This window comes from Eurypyga helias, unplaced genomic scaffold (genome assembly GCF_000690775.1).
Source record: "Eurypyga helias isolate BGI_N326 unplaced genomic scaffold, ASM69077v1 scaffold4062, whole genome shotgun sequence".
NCBI classification, from domain to species: domain Eukaryota; kingdom Metazoa; phylum Chordata; class Aves; order Eurypygiformes; family Eurypygidae; genus Eurypyga; species Eurypyga helias.
In genome coordinates this window covers 9,435-33,576 of record NW_010236432.1, presented here as the reverse complement: position 1 = coordinate 33,576, position 24,142 = coordinate 9,435, and the positions used below count along the sequence as shown (strand labels likewise).

General features: G+C 43.1%; 1 protein-coding gene across 1 annotated transcript in view; it reads right to left on the bottom strand.

Annotated features, from left to right (window-relative positions):
• Positions 1-21,367: 21,367 nt before the first annotated feature.
• The window catches only part of TSPAN4 (tetraspanin 4), a gene marked incomplete at its 5' end in the record, with an annotated part of 11,966 nt that continues 9,191 nt past the window's right edge, over positions 21,368-24,142 (bottom strand). The window contains 2 exons of the mRNA XM_010147071.1: positions 21,368-21,484; positions 22,950-23,033. Coding sequence (XP_010145373.1) covers positions 21,416-21,484; positions 22,950-23,033 — 153 coding nt within the window. The remainder of the gene's footprint in view (positions 21,485-22,949; positions 23,034-24,142) is intronic.

Below are 24,142 nucleotides of genomic sequence, written 5' to 3'. Positions count from 1 at the left end.
TATCTAGAATAGCACAAGAATTAAATTCTTTACACTGTTTTTTTTACTCTCAGTGGCACTACTGAACCAGAATGTCTTAGAAAAAAATAGTCTGTAAGAAGTGGAAGGGGTTGTGATCTGAAATGGCATTCATTTTTATAGTAGTTAGTAGGTGGCTTCCAAAACTGGGAGTGGGGGAGAAAAGAATATTTCATTTTAGCTTGTTTTTTCCTCTCTAGAAGAGATACATGTAATGTATAATGTTTTTCATAATTTTTTATATTCCATGATGATTGTCTATGAAGTTCAAGATTTCTTTGTCCGTGCGTACCACAATGTTAGGAGTGTTTTTTCCATCCATAGAGTTAGAATGAATGCCTCTGTATGTCGAAAGATCCACATAACCCTTGCTGTATCATGAAAAATAGGTACCGGATGAGAACTACATTGTGATCTTCAGTCATCCATGGTGTATACGTGCTTGAGGCCAAGGATGTTGCCTTTTGTCTCTAAAGGCAAAATGTGTTTGGTGCTTTTGAAAAAATACTCCAAAAGAAACAAAGTTAGTGTAATTCTTTGTTGTGAAGTTCTCTGTTAAAAAAAAAGAGAAGTCAGCACCAGAAGGCATGTGAGCTCCAGAACGAATGAAGGTTGTCTTCTGAAGGGTTGATCTTGTGTTTGCTTAATTTTTCAGTGTGTGGGTATGTCAGGTTGTCTTCTATTAGGTATCAGAGAATCTACAAAACAGTGTGCTGTCAGTGAGCCACCACGAAAACAGGTTTCTCTTGAAATTTGTCCTCCCACATGTGTGAGAAGACGACAAAGGAGAGAGATGCTGGTATACACAGCATCCGTATGACTTTCCTTCAGACAGGTGGGAAGGACTGAGTGAAGGGCGGAAGGTGGGTGGCAGTGCTGGAATGGCACTGCTGTAAGGACCATGGCAGGGACCTTATTCCCTCATTTCAAAAAGAACAGAAAGCACTGTTTTACAATGCAAAGAAACAATTTTCTGTAAAGCAAAACTAAAATAGTGTGCTTGTTCTTTAGAAGCAAGTACTGCTTAAATAAGGTACTTGCAGGGCAAGGCCAAGGGTGTTGGACTTAAATAGTCAAGGGTATGACTGGGCAGAAATACCTGGTTTTCCTGTTAAAACAGCTTACGTCTCGTATTGCAAGCAGTGAAATGGAAGTGTGTTTACTTCAACAGGATATTCCATCATTTGGTTTTCTATGAGAGACTTAACTAAAAAAAGTGACCGTGTTCTATAATCTAGTTCTGTTGCAAGAAAAATGTCTGTTTGTTAGCCTAAGATCTCAAGTGCTGTGAATGTAAAGGTATCTTTTAGCTACCTGATGCCAAGTGGAGCGTTCTTCCAACTGACCTTTGCTGTTGTGTTTCCCCCTGCTTTATTTCTTTGGGTTAGACTCATGCAGGGTTAAGATAAGTACTTTTTTCTGCACAATTTTTATTGCATTCACTGAGAGAAATAGCAGCAAATTCTGTTGCAGCTGGCCTTCAATACAAGCTAGTAGTTTTACCATCAATTATCATCACACATGTCATTTTAATAGTTAGGAAAGTTCTTTTCAGTCTGTATACAACTACATATCTTATCAAGACAGAAAAGAAGACTTATCTGACTACTTCCAGGATCACATGGGCCATACTCCTGGGATAACAGCATCGCATCTTATCTCAGGAAGCGTGTCTCTTGTGGTAAGTGGATCTGTCCTGAAAAGCGGAGCTGCTGTAGGGTCTTTGTAATCAGAAACAGTTTTAACAGATAATTGTGGAAAATAAATTGTTTGGCCTGTCTCATTGTGAGATGCTACTTCTTCAAGGAAAATAGCTTCAGTACCATGTTTTGTAGTTCCTTTTTTTTATCACATGTTGGTGTAAAACTCCAGGATTAACTGTTGCTTCCAGGTAAGAAAGTTGGGAGTGGAAGAGGTGCGGTAAGCTAGACTGATGGATGGCAATGGGAAAATGGCTTCTTTAACCACTTCTTAGTTGTCAAGAATTGTCAAGGGAGTTGTAACAATTTAGTGTTGTTTATGGACTTAGGTGAAAATATAAAATACCTTTTCCATTTCTACTATGAGCTATTAGTGGTAATTGTTTCTGAGAGTGTGGGTGGTGTTTTGTGCAGACTTCTCTGTGGTGACTACAGGGTTAGGGGATGTTCAGAGGAACTGTAATTACAGTCTCTCCTGAATTCGGGATGTGTCCTTTGAAGTTTACTGTTTTGAATAGCACACAGTGCAGCTGTTTGACTTCAGTTAAACAAATGGCAGCACAAAGCAGAGGGATTCTACCTCTGCAGCTTGAAAAGGTTGTATGTAGCTATTTTCTGAAAATCCCATTCCCACAATGATCTTTTTTATGAAGTAAGTGAAAATTTACTAAGCCTGAATTGGTGTTTTGTAGTATACCAGGCAATCTCTTTGATACTCTTTGTTGGAGAAGAATATGTCTTCTATTTAGGGGAAAAAAAAAATTACTATAAAAAATAACGGGACTAGAATTTGATTAATGCTGCTTATTCAAGAAATTGCAAAATTAAGTAACATCACTTATCTTGTTAGCATTTGAGATGAAAAGCTGAAATATGCCTGTAAATGCCTTCCTATTGGAATGAGAATATTATAACAAAGTGTGAATGAATGGAATCTAAGACTCAAAATTGCCAACAGTCGTTTTACACTCCTTCTTACATCAGTTACCTTTTCTGGATATATTTTAATGTTTATTTCGTTACAATGTAAAAAAATTAGTTCAGAAAAAATACTGTAGAAAAATCTGTAGAGTATTTTCACAGAAACAAACAAAATGTTTCTTAATGACATACGCTCTTACTCTGACTTCAACACATCAGAACTAATTCTCCAGACAGAGCGGCACATTTGAGTTGCCCTCACCTGATTGCCATTCCTTGATCCACCCCTCACATAGAGTTTAAATATGGTAAAATTTAGCAATTGTCTGGTGTGAAAGGCAAAACATAATCTAAAAAGCCGCCCCTCTGTGTAGGAATGCTCAGCTGGCTGCCCAGGTGGGAGTAGAACTTAATCACAGGGCGTTACCTTGTCTTCCTGGAAGGGTAACGAAGCTCATGTGAAAACATTCAGTGTAGATGAGCAGCAAACTGACTTTCTAGAGGCTTCCTAACTCTCCTGATTTCATTTACCAGAAACCATGAATCGCAACAGGCATATGCGTGCTTGTAGAAGGGCACAGACCCTCCAATTTCTGTATTGCATGGCACGTGGTTTTTCCATAAGTGACTTGCTGTTAAGTCTTGCAGATTTATTACATTTTTCTGCCAATCCAGGCACAGTTTCTTGGAGCAGGAAGGTCTAACGTTCCAGCTTTGTCCTCCTTCACTGTGAAGCTCCTGCTATGTGGATGGCTGCAGCAGGGATTGCCCGAGTGATAGAGTTCATCTTCCTCAGAGGTCAGTGCACCTGGAATAGAAGTCACTTCATGGTGATTCACCAGTTTCCTCCAACATGTGAAGTCTGTACATTATGGTTATCTCTAAGCATTGTTCAAGGTAAGATTGAATTTTGTTCTCCTCTGTTTATTGAATACATTTGCAAGTGTTAGAACAGCGAAAAAAATATTACAGACATCACCTATTTTCACTAAATGTTACTTCCTTACGGTCTGAGTTTAGGAATGGTCTAGGTGGGCCTTTTGATATATTTGTGATTTTTCTTCCAGTGCACCAGTGGAGAGCATAAACTCCACTGTATGTTCTCTGCTTGCAGTTGTGGAGGATGGGACTGTGACTAAAAACAGGCAGCTATTACCCAGTGTAGGAAAATATTAGGACTGTGTATATCCATTTTCACCCAATCTTTAGGTGTTTCTTCTTTGATTTTTCAAGTGAACTCATTTGGTGCAAGAAAGCGAAGTTGGTATAGAGTATTTGACTATTATTACAGTTTTTGGAACCTTTCTGTGTTTTCCTCTGCTCCCTTTGGGGGCTGAGCAAAACAAATGCTGTGAGCAGACATGCTTGCATGTCATGAGTAGCTGAAGATCCAGCAGCAGAAGTGTCAGCTTCTTGTGCTGGGTAGGTAGGAAAAAGATGCCTAGGAGAGTTGTGTGACCACACTGAGAGAAGAGCGAGTGTTTTATGTCATTTGCAAAGCTGGCTGCCTAGTCCCTATAGCTACTACAGTGAAACTGTGTCAGGGTAGCCAAGCTCAGCTGTCCTCGTAGCAGCTACCTCTGGGCTGATTTTCCCCTTGTGTAAGTGCTGTATCAGTTGCTGTGATGGGAATTTTTGTATAAAACAAACAGTTGTGTTATTTTTGCTCTGCCTTTTCATGTCCTTACGTGAAAAACCTCTGTGCTAATAGTTTTTAATTTTGCTGTCATTAAAAAAACCTGATAAACCTGGCTGAGTGAAAACCAAAGTGCCTTTGCTGTGTGCTGGAGCCAGTGATAACCAGGTGGAGGTGTTTGGAATAGTTAATGCAGAACTGTTCAGCTGATGCAACCAAACCAGTTGTTCGGCAGGTTTATGCTATTGGCTTGGCATAAGTGGCAAGCACCCTCTTCACAAATATATTGTCTCATGTGTTGCAGCTGTGGCATCATGGTTTAGGCCCAGGTAGTACCAAAAAGGCCACATGGCTGCTTGCTCACTCCTTCCCCGTGGCTGGGATGCAGAGGAGAAAATACAAGGGAAAGGCTTGTGGGTTGAGACAAGGACAGGGAGGGATCACTCACCGGTTGTGGTCAAAGACAAAACAGACTTGACTTGAGGAAGAAAAATCTATTTAATTTGTTACCAATCAAATCAGAGTAGGAAAATGAGAAAGAAACCTAAATCGTAAAATAATTTCCCCACCCATCCCTCCCTTCCCAGGCTCAGCTTTGCTCCTGATTTCTCTACCTCCTCCCCACAGCAGCACAGGGGGATGGGGAATAGGGGTTGTGGTCAGTCCATCACACGGTGTTTCTGCTGCAGGGGAACCTCTGCTCTGGGCACCCCCTCCCTCTGTTCTGCACTGACCTGGGTGTCTCTCCCCACTGCAGGTTTTCTTTATCCTTCTTAAATGAGTTAATCACAGAGGCACTGGTTGGCCTGGCTGCAGTTAGGGGTGGGCTTGACTTGGATCTGGGGAAGCTTCTAGCAGCTTCTCACAGGAGCCACCCCTGTAGTCCCTCCCCTGCTACCAAAGCCCACCCTGCCACACAAACATGGGGGTTTTTTTTAGCTTGCTGGTATTAGCTGCAAATAACATTAGAAGTGTGATGCTAAAGGCATCATCGACTGATACAGCAGACAACCATTTAGTGCTGGTTTAGGTGCTCTTCTGCTTTTTAACTCAGAACTTTCTTTTAAAATTAACTTGCTTTTGCTGTTAGCTTGTAATTGTTTTGGATGGACTTTCTGTGTCAAACGGTGGACTAGAATTTTAAATTCCATCCAATTCCTTCTTTCTTCATTCACATCAACTCTGTAACTGTGGTTGACATGAGGATGCGGTTGCACAGAGGAGATTGGCAGAGCTCATGTCTTGAAAGCCCAGTTGAGAAGTTTATTGAGTGTTTTAAAGCACTGAGAGTTGAATGATACCTTTAGTATTTGCTTTAGGATTTGGGATTACTGCCTTTCATACAAAGGGAAACAGGCAATAAGTTTTAAGAGTTTGGGTTTTTACTGAAACAGATTATTCAGTTGTTTTATTAAGAATTTAAAGTATATAAATATAGTGGCAGGGAGAATATTCATCATCCCCAGAATTTTCCTGTTCTCTCTGATACAGAGTGCTTAAACCTTTGCAATGAGCAAGGTCCCAGTTTTGTGTTCAGGTGTCATCTGCCCTTGGTAGTAGCTATCTTAAAGTAGTGGGCAGGGCAGGAGAGGGAAACAGTGCTTGTGCCTGGAGAGAGAGGGAATGGGGTGAAGCAACTGCTTTCAGAAAAAAGCACGCTTTCTTCTTTTTCCCTCTTGGAGGAGCAGCAGAGTACTAGACTTCGCAATATGAGGCCCAAACCCCTGTGTTTCCAAGATCATCCCTGTGCATTTTTGAGCCTTGTCTGCCCTGGAGCCAAGGAATATGAAGTATTTTGGCAGAGTCAATGCTGTATCCTTGGCATATATATTCATAAAAACTGAGGTTAATGTTCTGGTGGCTTTTCCTGGTGCTTTTTGGCAGAGAATTAAGTTATGGAGTGAATTTTGCAGGTGACAACATGAGCATTGTAAATACTTATTGCCTTCCCAGGTATGCGTATTGGAGTATAATTTGAATTTCAAGCGTATGCAATATTAAACTCACTTATCAGGTATATGAGAAGCCTTTTCTCTCTCCTCGCAGGAGCCCTTGGTTGTGAGGGATAACAACTGCATTTTAAAAACATGTAGCCTTCCCAGAGTAAAGAGTGAGGACAGTGTTCCAAAAAGCCTTAAACAGACCTGGCAGTCAAAGGATAAAGAGGAAACAAAAGAGAAAATTCCTTTTTCAGTGTCAGGTAGTGTGTTTATCACAAAGTCAAATGGGAGCCAAGATTTCTGACACTCCTGTCACCTGCTGGCTAGACCCTGCTGCTGAGGCATCAGAAACCAGAGCAATGTAGGGTCCCTTCCTCACTTCCCAAAGTAATTTGCTGCAGAACAGTCTGTTGACAGGTTGGGGTTGTGTCGTGCTGAAGTGAACAGAGCGCGGTACCGTGGGAAGTGACGAGTCCCTCCCCTCTCCACCACAGGTTAAGGGAAAATGGCTCTGCTTGTAGATATGGAGACAAGTAAGTCTCCGAAGGAGAAATGGCAATAGTAGTTTGCACAGCGTGCAGTCAGGTGGAGGAATTAAATACTGCAATAAATCAGAAAGCCACAGAGAGTAGCTGGATCTTTAAAAGGTTTTTTTAGTCCTTCTGCAATTGATAAATTGTTACTCCTGTGAGGCATCTTCTCTCCAACCCACCCAATATTTGAACATTTTTTCCCAGCACCTTGGTACTTCTGGCATTTTCTACTTGTTACCTGGATAAGCTGAAAAATAAAAAGAGCGTGGGATCTGTAGTGGATCACGTTTGTGTGGCTAACTGTGCTTTTTAATCTTGTGTACGCACTTCAGGGAATATACTTCTCCCCTTTGGCAGGGGCTGTGGGGGTCTCTGTGTTTGTGTGATGTCTGAGTCAAATTCCTGCTCAACTTTCATTTCCAGGCTCGTTTCTTTGTAAGTGAATGCATATTTTTTTGCGGGCATTCAAGCGCTGTTGGTGTTCAGGCACCACTGCCTAAAGATTCCACAGGCTCCATTTTGCCACTGACTTGCATGTCTGGGACCCCATTCGTTTTCTAGGATTTTTTGTTGTTTATAATTAAAAGAGAATTTAGCAGTGCAGCTGCAGTTTGATTGCGGCTCTTTTAATAAAACTCAAACGAAAACACAATCCTGCAGTTGCGTTGACTCAGTAAGAAAGGGAGGAATCAAAAGAAGTAATAACGCCTTTCCCCTGTCCTGTGGAAAACGTAAAGCCGTTATTTGGAAGGGCAGAGTAGATGGTGGTTCAGAATGATGAAAAGAACACTTCTGAGAACACAGCTATACTGTCAAGTTGTATAGCTCAGCCAGTGTTTATTGATAACGCTCCTTTTGTAATAATACTGTTTCACTTTTTAAGGTATTTCCACTGGCAGCATCAAATAACTCACTTGGGGCTTTTCTGGAAGTAAACGGTTGCATGTGAAAGAACTTACTTCTAATTTCAGACCAAACCCAAAATAATGAAAGCATTCCTTAGTGAGAAGCATTCTACAGTGCAGGTGTCAGGCACTTAAATTTGGGCAATTTCTTTGTGATGACAGGAAGATCTGCAGCTGCTAACAAAGCAGGAGGATAATGGCATGACTCAGTGCACATGAAAATGTTTTTGAATTTCCGATTGTGTTGGAGTGGTCTGGAAAAGCAGTGCTGAAAGTGAGCAGCACGTGGCAAGCCCTTTGAGTTCTCCAGCGCTTTTCCTTTCACTGTGAAGCTTTGCTTTCTGTCAGAAGTAGAACTTGTGATGCTCAACTCAAAGGCAGGATTTTGTAAGCAGCCCCTCGACTGCGCATCACCCTGAGGAAGGATGTTTGGTTTAGTTTCAAAATTATCTGTGTCCTAATGTCTCACCCTTTCGCCATTATTGGGTTTTTGGGAATTATGCTGCTGGAATAGAATAGTTCCAGTTGGAAGGAATCTGTAATAAGATCCAGCTGCCTGGCTACTATTGAAAACCTGCATCAATAGTTATTTAGGAAAGTAAAACTGAGATTAATTATTATTTTCACAGAATTTAAGATCGCTACAGTATTGTGTTGAATCACCTTTAAAAGTACTCCTGGTCTTGAGTCTCCATCGTGGTCTAACTCAAAATGTAAATTAGGTGCTAATAGATCTCTCTGCAGGATCTTGGTCTGATGATTGGTAATGCTTTGGAGAATAAATCCCTTTTATTTCCAGTATTTGGAACTGGTGGGTAAAATATGCATTCATAAAAATGGCTGTTCTCTACTTAGTTTGAACTATTCCAGCTCATTTCTGTCCATGTTAAATTAAACTTTAAGAATTAAGAAGGATAAGGAAAGAAATTAAATTATGATGAGATAGGTCTGCCAAGCCTTGTACTAGGGCACATAGAATTGATGGCAAGGCAAACTTGGCTTACCTATCAAGAGAGGAGATTAGCTTCTTTCTAAATAAAATCTTTTATAAAATGCATATTTTGAATGTCTCCTGGATTGTTCTGCACATTATTAGCATAATTACTTCTTGTGCTTATGTAATTAACACATTATTTTTCTTCAAACTATTTTGCACCTCGACAACTGATAAGTGGAAATCCTCAATTGTTTCAAAGACTGGCCTGTAGTCTTACAACAGAATTAGAATATTGTCTATTTATTTTAAACTAGTCCCTTCACAGGCGTTACCATTTCCCTGGTATTGCCATGTGGGCCACTAGTGGAAGGAGGACAAAAATTCATAAACTTCTGGACAAATGTAGAAGCCTCGTTCCTCTGGGCTCTTGTGAAGGGCCATGCTCTGCAGTAATCCAGGGCAGCTTTAGAAATGTAAGTGTGAGGTACTGACGTTCTTACAGATAAAAAGTAGGGGTATATCACTGAATTGAGTTTTGCATACACAGGAATTAATACATGGGCTGTGTGTCTGTGAATGATACCAAATGCTGTGATTGTTGTAATCCCCTGTTAATAAAGGGATTGACTTGTACTACAAACGACTTACATAATTCTGCATGCTGCATTATCCCTTCCAAGGGGTTTGAAGCCTTGTGTTTTCTAGTCCTCAGTACCTCCTTATCTTACTGTTTTTATGAAATACACATGAATAATGAAATACTTTGTTCCATACTGATGGGCCTGTAGCTGATACAGGTCAGCTAAACCTCTAGACAGATACATCTAAATGGTAATTTTGCATTTTGAGGTCTGTCATGGAAAATTGTTGGGTGTACACTGGTTTTGCAACTACTCTCATGGGGTCAACATATACATCGTGTAACAGGAGTGGCAGTGTCCATGTGCTACCCGTGTCAAAGTGGTAGCACAGCATAGGGCAGCGTCTCCACAGCCTGTGCTGTGTCCCTGGCGTAGGTGTGCTGGGGGACCTCAGGCAGCTGCTTGGTGTTCTGCTTCATGATGTTTTACCTCAGCACAAAATCCACTATTCAAGTTTTGATTCAGCTCTAGGTTTGCATGTATACACAGGCTCTAAGCTCTTTATTTCTTTCAACTTTTGGTGACATCCAGGTTTTTCCCCTGTGGGTGTAATGGCTAGCTGACCATCGTTTGCTGTCTGGAGTCTAGAAATAGGAGTTCAAGTTTGTATTTCTGTTTGTAGAGGAGCTATGGTGCCTCTGATTGTGGCACAGGGGTTTCAGTGCACCAGCCCACAGGGGAATGAGGGGCGGATCTGGCTGCAGTAGAAAACTTGGGTTGGAGAGAAGGACACAGAGAAAGAAGACACAGGAATTCCCTATCTGGGAAGGTTGTGGTTGCTCAGTGTAACAATCCACGCTCCCCATGAGCTCACAGGGCTGCTTCTGGGAACAGCAGGACTGCCCGCATGACCAATCTTCCATCTCGGGGGCAAGTGGGGTTACAGCACCCTGTGGGTACTCCCTGGCCCCTTTCCACAGGAGGGGTCCCAAACAGGTCCCTCATTTGCTGCTGTTTTCCTGGTGACCATCTGTCTTGCTCTTGGGTCCAATGGAATGCTGTAACAGTGTGAAAAGCTAGAAATCTCAGCTAAAAGCTTTCCGAGTTTCCCCCACCCCCAATTGTGCTAGCCCTGACGTGAACCAGCTGAAATACAGGAGGACAGTACTCCATCTGACTAGATCCCCCTTTTCTGTTTGGTAGAACATGATTTTTCAGAAAATCTTGTATGGGGTACATATCCAACATTTTAGCCTGATTTTTAAGCAAAAGCTGTCTTGGCTGAATGCCGTTTTAAATGATTTATTGGAAAGCAGGAGAGATCAAGTATCAGGTGTGCTGCTGTTCCTGCCGCCTTTAGCCAACTGTTTGTCTGTGCTTTTAGCTGCAGTGTTTCCCACCAGCACTGTCAGAGCAGCGTGAATCCTGCCATGAACCTCCCTCTAATTGCTAACCTGGCACTTCGGGGCAGCAGCAAAGTGAGCTTTGCCTGTGAACCCTGGGTCTAGACAAGTGCCGGAGATGGTGACTGTGGGAACACGCGGGCAGCTTTAAAATGAGTGGATTTATTACACAGTTCTCCTGCTTAGTGTGGGGACATTTGCCTTTATCTCATGCCACTGTGCATATATATATTTTAGTGGGAAAATATTTATCTTCCGTGCACTGTTTATGATTTCTCAGTCATACAGAAGTACTTAAGATTAAGACCTTAATATTTAATAAGCTCTCTATTGTTAGAGAACGAGTGAGCCTGCCGGTGTGAGATTGGGCTGGCAGCTCAGTGGATTAATGGAAACATAGAGCTGGATTTAAAAGCCCTGAATGATAATCTTTAAAAATGCTTAGACATTGTGGTTGTGCAGTTTCCCTGGGGAACCATCATATTCTCTGCTTCAAAAATCGCACTGAAGACATAACTGAAACTACAGCACAACCTTGCCTACTGGCAAATCTACTTTCATTCCTGGGGCTTGAATTCCTTCTGCGTACACGTGTGCACCCAGGGTGTCATTCCTTGTGGGTTTTCGCTTATTATATTGTTGCCACAGGAAGAGTTTCATGCGGACGTGGAAAACAAGAGTTGCAGAGCTGAGCAACTTTCCTACCTGAACAGAAATCTTGCTTGGGCTTTCAAATAAGCAAATGTTTGAAAATACTCAAGTGAAAATTATGATGAGGCTTCTGATAGGTACGCTCAGCGAGGTAGCCAGAGGAGATCTGAGAAAGACTGGCACAGCTGGTGCCTCTTTCTTTTTTTTAAACTCCTGTTAGTGAAATTCTGTGATTCTTCTGGTTCATGTAACCCATTTCAATAGTACTTCGTTCTCTGATAGAGATCTGGGTAGTCGCACTGCAGTGATAGTGTAGACACAATGTGATGTATTCTGGGTTGTCTTCAGACAGATTGAAAGGCTTAAGAATATTTTCACTGCAGGAGATCGCTTTTTCTTATTTATATAAGAATTTAGCAGTCTTAAAGGCATCTGGACTTGGAGTTGCATTACTTGTGTACACGTTCCTGGGGATTATCTCAATTTCAATTTAATTTGCCACTTCACTTCATGCTATAGAGCTCTCGGGGAATCTTTAATTTTCAGTGAGAGCTCACCAAATTAAAATGAAAATGAAATAAGCTTGCATCATCAGCACTGAGAATGGCACTGTTCCCAAATTCTGTTTATACTTCACCAGAGCTGCTTGTGCACATAAGGCTCCAGGGCACTCAGGGGTTCGGTACTGGAGCAGATTGTGTAGCCAAACACCCTGGTGCTGTGTGGTTGCACTGGTGTTAAGAAAGCCTGTCAGTTTGCAGGATGCTGCTCGTGTGACCAGCGACACATCAGCTGTGACACGCTGGGCTCTTCAAAGTGTCATGGGTCTTGGCAGCTTTCAGTATGTCTGAATTACATGTCAGTTCACCCCCACTGTGCCTTGCTGGGAGGCCAGAAGCACTGAGGTTGGAGGATGAAAGAGAAATCAGTGTCTGCACCCCTTTAACTGTTGTCATCAGAGTATTCCAGCGTCCTTCAGTAGCTCTGTGAACCTGCAGCACCTACGAGGGGGGTAGGTGGGGTTGCAGTCTGAAGAGGACAGGAAAGCAGTTGGAATGGGACGAAAGCAGGATCAAGCTAAAAAGGGTAAACAAAATTGCACTGAACATTTATATGCATACCTTAGACTTTGTACTTGCTGGGTGGAGTTGGTGACTTCCCCCTTCTCCTGGCCACGGTATCAGCTGCAGTGCCCCTGCTAGGAACTTACCCGGATGACTGCTGGGGGTGTTAAGACTATCCAGGGGAGGGACTGACTGACCCCAGTTTTGGTACCAGCAGGGCATCCCACCTTTTCTCATACAGATCTGAGTGAAGCACTGGGACAGGTTGCCCAGGGAAGCTGTGGATGCCCCATCCCTGGAAGTGTCCAAGGCCAGGCTGCATGAGGCTTGGAGCAACCTGGTCTAGTGGAAGGTGTCCCTGCCCATGGCAGGGGGGTTGGAACTTGGATGGTCTTTAAGGTCCCTTCCAACCCAAACCGTTCTGTGATTCTATGAATCACAGTGTGCATAGAGGACTGCTTTGGTCCTAGAACTGAGAACCACCATTTAGACAAGACTCAAAACCCCCAAATCTACTAAATCACAGGGACCAGGAGGAACAGTTTATAGAGACTTTATACAGGCTGCAGCCCTGATAGTTCTGGGAGTGTCTTTCTAAAAAAACACTGTGTCTGTTGTGAAGGAGCTGACTATGCATTTCATGGGATACTGCTCTATTTTTGTACTTTAAATAGGGAAAACCAGTTTTCTCAGGTGCCAAGTACTGTCTGCCCATCTCTTGTCTGTTTGCAACCTTCTCCCATATTTTTATCTATGTTTTTTTCACACCTGTCATTTTCTGTTTCCCTTCCTCACCTTTCCTGGTGCAGAAGTCTGGATAGACTGGAGTCCTGTGTCATCCATATAATAGGTTGCTTGCTTTGGAATATTCTGGTTCTGAGAAGAACATGTACATAGGTTTTCTGAATGTACATTAACTCTGGTTCCATCAGGAACAATAGAGTGTGATTTGCAGCAAGCTTTTAATTCTGGCTGTTTTCCATGTGATAATTCTTCTTTTAAACCTGTGAGCACTTGTTTCAAAGGGCGTTTTGATAATGAAGATTGTGTTGTGTCAGGGTAAGCAGCTGTGGTGCACAGTTAGGAATAAGAAGGTGTTTAATAGGGAAGAACTTTAATGCACTGACATCACAGGAAAGAGATTTAAAACTTCAATTTTTATTAGCACCAAATATCAAGCAAGTTCCATGACAACAAGCTGTACTTCCAAGCTGGTGAGTTATTTTGTTTAGGGAAGATGAGTTGGTAATTATGTGACACATCAATTCAGTCTGTGTAGTCTCTGGTGTTTGCATTTGCAAATCCATAATTCCTCCAGTTGTGCACAGGTCTGAGTTCACAATTTCTGTTCTTCCCCCCAAAAGCAGGAGTATTTTCAACCGTGAGGTTTCGAGGCATTTCTGTTCTTCAGAGACCAAGCAGCCTAACTTAGCTTCTCACCAGGAGAAGAGTCAAGGTGCCTCTGGCTTCTAGGGGGAAATATTCCCATTTCTAACATAGGTGTGTGTCCAGTTCCTGCAGCTGAGCTCAGTGTGGACTTTCCCTTGTAGCTCCATGCAGCCTCCCTACATGCCAGCACAACTTTCAAATGAAATCAATGGCCACTCTCTGCACCTGCACTGGTGGGGAGGGAGGAGGGCTGTGCAATCCTCTGAGGATTACAAAGCAGCTTTTAGTGACTTGGACTGTCACAAGCGATTGGTATAGGCTCAGAGCGAGAGGAGGGATTCCCAGAAAGCACCAGAAGCAGCACTATAGTGAAGTGCTCTTTTCCTGGAGTACTTGGAAATGCTTCATCTTAATTGAGTTTGTAAACAGCTTTAATTCCCTTGGGGGCACAATTCAGTTCCTTGAGAAATGAGAGCCTAAAAAATCAGAGAACTGAGAATTGCACACCCACCCCCTTCTTTTTTGGTGTATGTAGAAGTTACCTTGGAAAGTTAGCTGCCACAATACAAAATGTGGGGATGCAGATGCTGCTCCAGGCACCTCAGTATTGTGTGGATGCACGTGAGCATCTCAAAACAGCAGCAATGGCAACATTTCTAAGCTGAGGCATTTTTTTAGCTCAGTATTCTGGGTGCTTATTATCCAAGCTGAGATACAGTATCAGAATCAGTTAATTGCATCTGTGGATGGTACAATAACACTGAACAAGTTTCTAAGGCAAATTGGGTTAAAAGGGAAGGGAAAAAAAAAAAGGAAAAAAGAGTCCCTGCAGCATTAGTCTCTCTGGAGAATGCTAAACAACTAGTGACACTTCAGTGTGGTGACAGTGCTCACCTAGCTATGTGCAGGCTTGCACTGGGGAGCTGAGGACACGGAGAGCAGTTCACATCCAGTCACTAGTCGGGTCCGTACCTGGGCTGACACGGACTACTTGGTTACAGGACTCGCTTTGCTGGGTAGGGACTGTGGTCTCCTAACTGGGTGTCAAACCCTGACCTTGTAAAGCCATGCGAGAAGTCGATCCTTCGGCACTTGGAAGTTACAAATAACTGAATCCCCTCTCACTGGGGAGACTGGGACCTTGATTAACCAGGTATCCCTGTGTGCAAACAGCACACTGAAATGGTACAGTAGAGGTGGAAGGGCTGGAGCAGTGATGGGCTTCAGCTTTGCAGCCAAGGAAAGGCTTTTGTGGAGGAGGGAGATGATGAGATGCGTCCCAGTAGACTTTCACTAACTACTTCCTAAAATCTCTTTTGTTTTTGTAGTAATTTTTAGTGTATTCAGGATGAATGCTTTACACCTGAAACTCTTGTTGTTGTCCATATGGACAAATAAACATTCAAGCAGTACACAGTAACAGACTTTTATGCTGTACTTTGTTTTCTGTAGATTTAATTATATACAGTTATGTCTTTTATTTTGTGGCTGTGATCTGAACCACGTTCTGTAACAGCAGTGCCATGGGAATGTAAAGGGAGGTTTGTAGTGGATGAGGATCCCATCCTTTCAAGTTATTCTTGTAACCACAAGTACAGGGAAGTTTCTGCTGAGCAACTCAGGAGTAGGAAAACTTTCTGCCTAAACAAGTTCTGTGTAAAAGATACCAGGGAGTTGTTTGAGAAACCAGTTTAACAAATCAGCTGTTTCTTCATCAAAAGAAACCCAAATGTGCATTGGAAGATGGCGTACAGGCCCCCTCTTCGGCTGTCTGACGTGCACTGGGGTAGGTTTCTGCCTGTGGGAGGGGGGAACCTGTGCTAAGCCCTTCTTACAGGTCAACAGAGCCCCCCCATTAGTAGTGAACAGAATAACGCGGTATTTCTATAGGGAAATGTCTCTGCTGTGGAGGGGGTTAGGGAAAGGGGGGGGGGGGGGGGTCCCGGTTTGGGGAGGGGGTCCAGGCCTGGGGTAAAATGACCTACGTGGGCGACTGGTGGGGTTGCAGCAAAGCAGCCTGTCACACTGCACTCGCGAGGTGAGTTAATGACAGATGCTTCGTTCCTTTGGGGTTTTTAACGGGAAGGTAAGGAATACAGCGCTGTATGTATTTTGCACTTGCGATGGATGGGTCGACACAAAACTCTGGATGAAGTTTCATAGGCTGCTCTTGTCTCTTTTGAAAATTACCGCCACACAGACAGAAAGTACTTTGTATTACACAGCCAGCATGATCCGCTGTGCCTGATATTCCCGGGTTGTAAGTACACTCAATAAAATAGCAGGATGTCAGCTGAGATGCTAGGCCAGTTGTTGATGAAAATGGAAACACCTCTGTCTATGACATTGTGTAGTTGAAAAAGCAAAGACAACAACTAGAATAGCTGCTGGGGGAAGGTACGCTGGGCTTGGATCTTTGAAACAATGGGATCTTGAAAATCGATAGCGTACTCTATTACCCAGGTTTAAGCTCTAATGGAAAGAGAAATTAGGCTGTTAAGGTAATACAGCTGTTCTGTGCCCATGTATTTCTGTAAGAATCATTAAGTTAGCATTCCTGAAGTGTAGAACCAGTGATGAATAAATGAAAGTGAAAGGCAACATGTTAAACTCCGTGTAAGAAGGGTTCTTTTACGCCACAGGCCACAGTGACATTCACTGCTGCAATGTAGGACTGAAGCAGAAAGTGTCACGGAGTCAGAAAGGGATCGAAGAGACGTGGTTAATGAGACCACCTAGTGGTGCACGTAATGGGATGAAGAACTTTCAAGGAATAGAAACGTGCCCACTGAAGTGAGGGAGTTGTATGACACTTCCACCAAAGGTTTGGGTTACCCTTTTGGAGGCTTTCTGCAACAACCTCTAAAACCTCTGGGTCCCCACTTTCAGCCCGCATCTACCCTTACGCTTTCACTAGGATGCCTGTGGGGGTGTTCAGGATGTGCCCAGGTTACCGGCAGTTTCACATGCAAAGCTGTTTGACCCGGAGGGTGCAATATGCTGCACTGATGAAGGCAGTGTCAGACACGGCTTCAGACACGGCTAACCAGACCTTTTCTGAGGTGACAGAGCAGGAGTTCCTACTTGTCCCATTTTAACACAGCCAGGTGTTAATTTTCTAAGTTCTCCTATACAGTTTTTGAATCTAGGCAACTGCCTCAGAAAAAGAGAAGTCCTTTTGTTTCCAAGGTATCAGTAACACACAAGTTCCAAACAGAAAATAACCGGTTTCACGCGTTACGTAGTCTGTTACGCCCTAAACCTGATCTCCCAGTGTTTTCTGAACTGTTACCAGCTGTCATATTTCAGGTTGCCCTTCAGAGGGTGTAAATTTACCTGGGAATGGGTACACTACTTAATAATGAAAAATTCTACAAGGAAGGGTAGGTCGAATCGAAGATGGGGAATGAGAAATGACAAAAAAGAAGTACGCTGTGTGGGTTTTTTACTGCACACACACCTTTGGCTGTGTATACGCTCACTGTGTAGCTGGCCGTGTACTTGTTTATAAAGAATACAAAAGACATTCTGTTGTAAACTTTAAAGAATATTTAATAACTTTTAAAAAATAAAATGTATATTTTAAATTTCGTTCTTTGTATGAATGCACAAAAATGTACCTTTGTAGTTGCAGCGACAAAATCCAGAGAGCTGAGGAGACCTGCCCGCTGCGCTAAGACACCGGTGACAATCTAGGAGAATTCACAGTGGAATCCAAACAAAATTTCCCAGGGTGAGTTCTGACTTGGTTTTTATTTTTGCTGTGAATTGTCTAACTCTGTCTACGAAGATCATTCGCACTGTGCAAGAATCCTTGCAGACAAAGTTAATAAAGAGTCTGGGTTTGAAATAAATGTCACCAGCAGCTGCTGGTTTCTGCTGCTGACCTTTGGGGCCACATTTACAGGACGAAGCTAAGGGGTACGTGAATGGCCTCAACTCTCTCCATGCTAACAACCTCCTGTCCTACCCATGACCAGGGCAAGAGGCAGCCGGGAGCCACGTGCACTGGAAGGTGTAACCGGTTCCTAATTTGTGAGACATGAGGGGATTTGGGGAGGATTCACATAGCAGACGTATTGCTGATGCACGATAAAGTATTTTTACAGCTTCTGTGCAGCTCCTTCCTCTCCATATTACAAATCATACAATGCTGCATTCAAATGGTAATTATTAAATGGAAGAATAAACCTTTACGAGTTTATATTGTTAGGGGGGGACAACAAAGAAGTATTCATAGAACAGAAACCAGAGTGAATTTCACTGATTGTGCACTCTAAGATGTGGAGCTAAATGATTCTGTTGTACAAGCAGTAAGGTTTGGCTTATTCCTGTACAGTTACTGTACAGGAAAATAAACCATATTCCATTAAATATATATATATATACACGTACATGTATTGCTGTGAAGATGAAAAGTCAGAATTATATTGGACTGAATCTAAAAGCTAAATCCTGATGTTGCTGAATTCAGCAGGTCCAGGCGTGCGTCCTATGCATCACATCTTGTGATTAAAGAGAAAGAGCAATAGGGATAAGTTAGGAGTGCTCTCCTCCAATGCCTCTGTTACATTTAAATTAAAGACAGAACCAAAGGCATCGAGTCCTCCTTCATGTTTAAAGATAAGTGAAAATAATATAAAAGACTTTACTAAAAGTGACAAAACACTAATGGAAGGAATTGGAATGGCTTCCGTGTTGTTCTACATATATATGATACAAATAGCCTTTTAAATGGGTATTCTGTACTGCAGGGTATTTATTTATCAACTAGTTCAACACAATGGAAGGAATTGGAATGGCTTCCGCGTTGTTCTACATATATATGATATAAATAGCCTTTTAAATGGTATTCTCTACTGCAGGGTATTTATTTATCAACCAGTTCAACTAGAAGTTTTATGCATAATATGGAACTATCTTTTTGGTTTTTAAAAGACTGTTATTGTTACATACCACAAAATATTCTGCCCTCAGCAGCAGGGAAAGGATGCAATGCTTTTAAAAAGAAAATATGGTAAGTCTGAGGCTTGTTACAGACAGCATGAACAGAGGTTTGGAACTGGACCGTGCTGGTCATGCTTTAAGCACCGTAACATCTGTTTGGCCCGTGTGAAGAGTTAGTAACATTGAGTACAGAAAACAGTCCAAATTACAAACCAGTTGCATCTCGGTTGGCAGTGTAAGGGTAGTGGTTTAGAAGAAGAATTATTAGCAGTCATGTGATCTGTGTTTTTTATTGTTAATCTGTTTTCATCTGTTTGTGCTGCCTGTTTCTGTTACAGTGACTGGGATTTACAAAGTGAGTATCTGCTTATACTACCTACAGATAGGTGTTTTTGAAAGCAGAGGCAGTTGTAAAGACACCTGAACGGTGGCGAGTGATTAGAGGGAACCGCAAAGTGTGACTTGTCGTCAGTCGCTGTTTCTCATTGTGTTTCTGCTGTAGGTTTAGCTGAAGTCTAGCAGTCTTCTCTAAGAGCTCAGCATATATTATGGGGAGATGTCTGTGATCCCTCATTGCGCTACACCACCAACAGGTGAGGTGATGAGAGTTGCCCGCTGTTGCACAACGGTCTGCTCTTACCAGCTGAGCCGTCATCAGCCTGCTGTCTCTGGGATAATTTGTAATGGCAGGGATCACTACAAATAGACTTGTCTACCTTTTATCTTTCTTAAAAACCCATGTTTTATTAATGCAATCATCACTCTGTTATGCTGCTTTTCAGTGGTGGAAACTCTGAGCTGTCAGCAGGAGCACCTGTGTGTACACTAGCGACCATGGCAGGAACTAATGGCACATCTGACCTGAAGAGGTGTCTGTGCAGGTAAGAAAGGAACGGGAGGGAGGGAAGGAATGACCTTGCACCATCTTTTGAAGTGCCCGTAGGCTGTGGGTAGGCGAGGCCAGCTTTACTGCTGGAAATGGCCTTCACATCAAAGTAAGCAAAATGTGGCTGGCAGCTGGGACTTGCTGTTGTAAGCACTGAAGTTGCAGGGTCATCTGTTTGCCTGAACTTGCTGCATGCTTCTGGTCTGTCACAGTAGGAATGGCTGCATTGAGCTTCCTGGGAAAACAGGACTGTGGTTGTGCCTCTGGGGTATTGTCAGTGGCTGAGAGGTCCTCCAGGGCTGGCTGCAGGGAGCAGGCCGGCTGCATTGCTCTGCTTGCCTGTTCCCTGCTGTGCCCTTGCCCTGGGGTGCTTCAGCCTCACCCTGTCCCTGTGCATTATCGGGGGCTGTTTGCTGACAGGGAATGGCTTGTTTGAACAACAGGAAACGTCCGGTGCTTAACCTCATCACTAGAAGGTGTGTGCAGAAGAGTACTACTTAAATTACTTCAGTTACCAGTGCCAGGTAGGGGAATTAGACAACTGGTGTCTGTTTCCTGGCTAAGGAAAGTCAGGATTTTGATTTCTGCGAATACCAGAAAGCGTGGGGCATATTCCAGCCAACAGCCAGGCAGAGGGAGGTGCCTCACTTTCTGAAAAACAGAACTGAGAGGTGACTCCAGTTCTAACAGAGACTGATGTGTCTTGGCTGTTGTAAGCATGCAGCTGGGAAAGAAAAGCTAAGAATAAAAACATTTGAAGTCTTAATAACTCTCAGAAGAATAAGCAATGTGCAAAAGACTTTTCCTCAGCCAGGCAGACTCTATCATACCTGCAGATGATGATGTCCCAAAGTAAATTAATGAAATGGTGACATTCAGGGAAGGAACAGCTGACAGCTTTGTACAGACCTTCAAGTGTGGAAATGAGTGATATTTTTTGGCAGACTAACTTGAAATAGGGATGATGAAAAATAAACCCATAGTAGAATGACAGAGAGCGCCCACTCACAAGTTGTTTACTGAAATGAAGATACAGCTGAAAGTAATTATTTGTTTCCCAGAGGTAAAAGTTATAGTGCCTCCTACAAGAAATAATACTCTTATTTCAGTTGGAATGTGAAATGGGATAGAAAGGTTCCCTCTTTTTGAGGTTAGATGCTGGGTATTTTCACCTCCTTTCGGAACAGCTTGTGTATATGAATATAGTATATGTTACAGTCAACCATCTGTATGCCACTGGCAATTAGTGAGACAATGTCCAATATTGTTTTCCCGTAACAGCCAGATCTCACTGTACGGATTCTGATTAAAAGCCTGACTTTGCAGCACATAAGATAAAAATACTCCTTTAAAATAACATATTTCTGAAGATGATCCTTTCCTGGCTACAAAATCATCTTGAGACACTTGGAGGCAGGGTTGCTTGATCTTGACATTACAGCTGCGTGCAAACCGTAGTACAATTACAATTGCATTCAGTGCTACCTGCTCCCGACCTTTGCTCCGCGCTGAAGAACACCCGTTTTCTACGCCCTCTCTCCCAGGCCGTTGCAGGAAGGCAACCTGGCGCATGTCGCAGAGGTTGCCTCAGTGCAATCCTTTCCTAAGGTGAGTCTGCAGGCCAGTCCCTTGGAAGCAGCCTCCTTTGCCATGGAAAAGGAACCGCTGCTCTCTAAAGGCAAGAAAAGCTCCGAAGACAAGGCTGCTTCTTACCTGTGCCAGGTCAAGCACTGACTCTTTCTTTTCTTCCTCCTTCAGTCAAGTGGGGTGACTCACAAAATCTTCAGAAAGATTGCATTATACACAGTTTATAGTACAAAGGAGGGGGAAAAAGGTCGGATGAATGAGCATGAAGATTTCTCCTGTGTCCTTTGGAGGAGGAGCAGAAAGACTGGGAGTAGTATCTATGCACAGTAGGTGTCTGCCTTGACTACCTGACAGTACATGGTCATTGCGAAGGTGAGTCCGAGAATCTGAGAGGAAAGAAATGAACAATGGTTTTTCAGTAAGGAAAAAACATCCCTATTTATTGGAAAGAAAAAGAAGAGAAAAGCATACTTAGACTGGTTTTGTTCACACACAGACACATCACATCCTGCATTTCCTGCCAGTTCATGCCCTCGTTCTGTTGCTAGTTTCTGTCTGCCTTTTGTCCCTCCCTGTGCTGCTGCTTTACAGAGCGAACAGTGAGAGCATGGGAGAGCGCTTTTCTCCACGGAAAGCATTCACCAGACATGGGCAAAGAGGTGTGTTGAAAAGAAATGTTTGGATGTCTTACCCAAAAATATTTTATAGTAGCAACCCACAGCTGTGGGGCTGTGTGGGTCTCTGTAGCTGCTGCTTTGAGAGAGTCAGCTCATCCCCAACCCAGAGGACGCTGTGGTTTACTGTACTGTGCTGCTCACACAGGTCCCCATGGGGGAATCAGGGGAGACTGTCCGTGCATTACTCAGAACCATCAATGCCTCACCAGCAATGTATGAGTCTTTCTCCTCAGCCTATTCAAGAGAAGCAGGGTGTGCATGTGTGGTGGTGGTTCTCCCAGCACAACTACCGACCTGCTGCGCTGCCTCTGGTAGATTACTGCATCAGAAAAGGGGATGGGAGTCTCATCTTCCTTCCAGCTGAAGTACTTACGTGCCTGTACTAAGTGGTGGTTGTTATGCCTTTGCAACACCACTGAAAAAATTGTCATTGAAATAAAGGTTTGCCAGGTGAAATTTTTTGTATGGATTCTATTTTAAGCATTTAATTTGACCGCTTCAAATTTAGTCTTTACAAAAATAGTTCCTGTAAATGAGTATTTTGAAAGAGTACATGAGTAATGCACATACTACTTTATAAAGTAACAGCTTTATAAGCATTTTTGGCATAGACTCACCTCTTGGATTATAACCAATCTTCCCCACAATCAACAGAAAAGGAGGATGGTTTTACTGGCAGTGTTGACTAATGGTAACAACATCCCGACTTGTAACTTCCCTGAGACTGAGGATGGGATTGAACACTTAAGCTGGCTTCTGGCTATCTTGGAGTTAAGGATGTAGCCTAAGGAATGGGGCCTCTCTGGAAAAGAACTGGAGCAATGCAGGTACCCCACAAGTGGATTCCCCCTCCCCTGACCGGCCTTCTGTGTTCGGAGGGCGGGGACTACCTTCCCCTGGGTCTAGTCTAAACCTTTGACAGACCATTGGTAAAGTGCCTGCAGTGCATGGTAAAACGGAAAATGTGTGCAGAATTCCTAGTTCTGTACCTTGTACATAGTATTTTAACCAAAGTAAAACATAAACGCGTCAATTCTTGCAGAATTTTACTCTAAACATCACGCAAAATTTGGAGTTATTAAAACAAACAGGCTTGGGCAGAGTCTATCTGCATCTATGGGTCCCTATTTAGTTACCATTAATATGGCTTTGAAAAATTGATATTCAGCTGTACCTGCACCATAGCTGTGCACAATCCAAAGATCCCCACTGCTAGTAAGTTTTCCTGGAGCCATATTTTCACTGTTTCGTAACAAGGCTGGAGGAAAAAAACACAAAACAGAACAAACCCAGAACGTTGTATTAGCAATAAACACACTGCCCTGCTGCCCTAGGAACGTACAGACAGAAAAGAGCCAGACCAGACTAAGCTGCTGGGTAGCCTGGATTACCGTTTCAGCACTGGAGCAACTACTGTGTACTTCTGGACAGAAGCTTGAGCGTGGAGCATTACAACTGCAATGACTCCAAAAAGTGCACCTCTGAAATGCTGCATGAGCACCCCTCCATATAAACTGGGCCAGTAACTAAAAACAAACCAGCCCTGGATTTAGGTCCTCTTTGGACTCTAAAAGCCAACTAGAAACAGTCAGAACTTCAGAATGAGCATTTCATTTTCTCCATGTTTCAGGAAAACAAATATTCTAATATATATATCAAACCCAAAAGTTCCAGTGAGAGCTGCTCAGCAGCCACTCCTGCTGCAGATGGGCCTGTTTCAGACCCTTTCGTTTCAGAGCATTTTCCATCACTTCAAATTGCACTATGGGTGCTCCTCCGTTAGCTTCTTCCTGCTTTAAGTTCTGCAGTAGCCGTAACCTCGTGTTCCTGGCCCAGTTTTAAGGAGGGTGGAATTGGCCCACGTGAAACCTTTCTTTTAATAATGTGTAAATAATAGTCTGTAAGACAACCTTGTGCAAAAATTATGCCCTCTGCCTTGTAAATATACATGGCCAAGAATCATCCAGCCCTCAGGTGGTGGCTTTCACCTTACGTATAGAGGATAAACTATTAGTTCCCACCGGAATACACGGTGTTAACCTGTACGGAGCCTTGTGGTACCCCCAATAAAATGGGAGAACTACTGAGTTCTTAAATTCAGAATTTAACTTGCAGCTACGCGAGAGGTAGAGAATTAAGTTTGGTTGGCACTCAGCCCCTGCCAGTGCCAATCCATGCGTATGGCATCTTGCTAGAAAGCGGCCAAGAGAGCTTTACTCACTGTCTTCACAAACCATCAGAACCAGCAAAACTGCCTTCTAATTCCACTTCCTCAGGCGGCCTCATCCACCTCGCTCCGGGGTAACTGCACGACCCATCATCGGCACAAAGCATTGCTGGGCTGGTTTCAGAGGAGAGTTTGGGCTC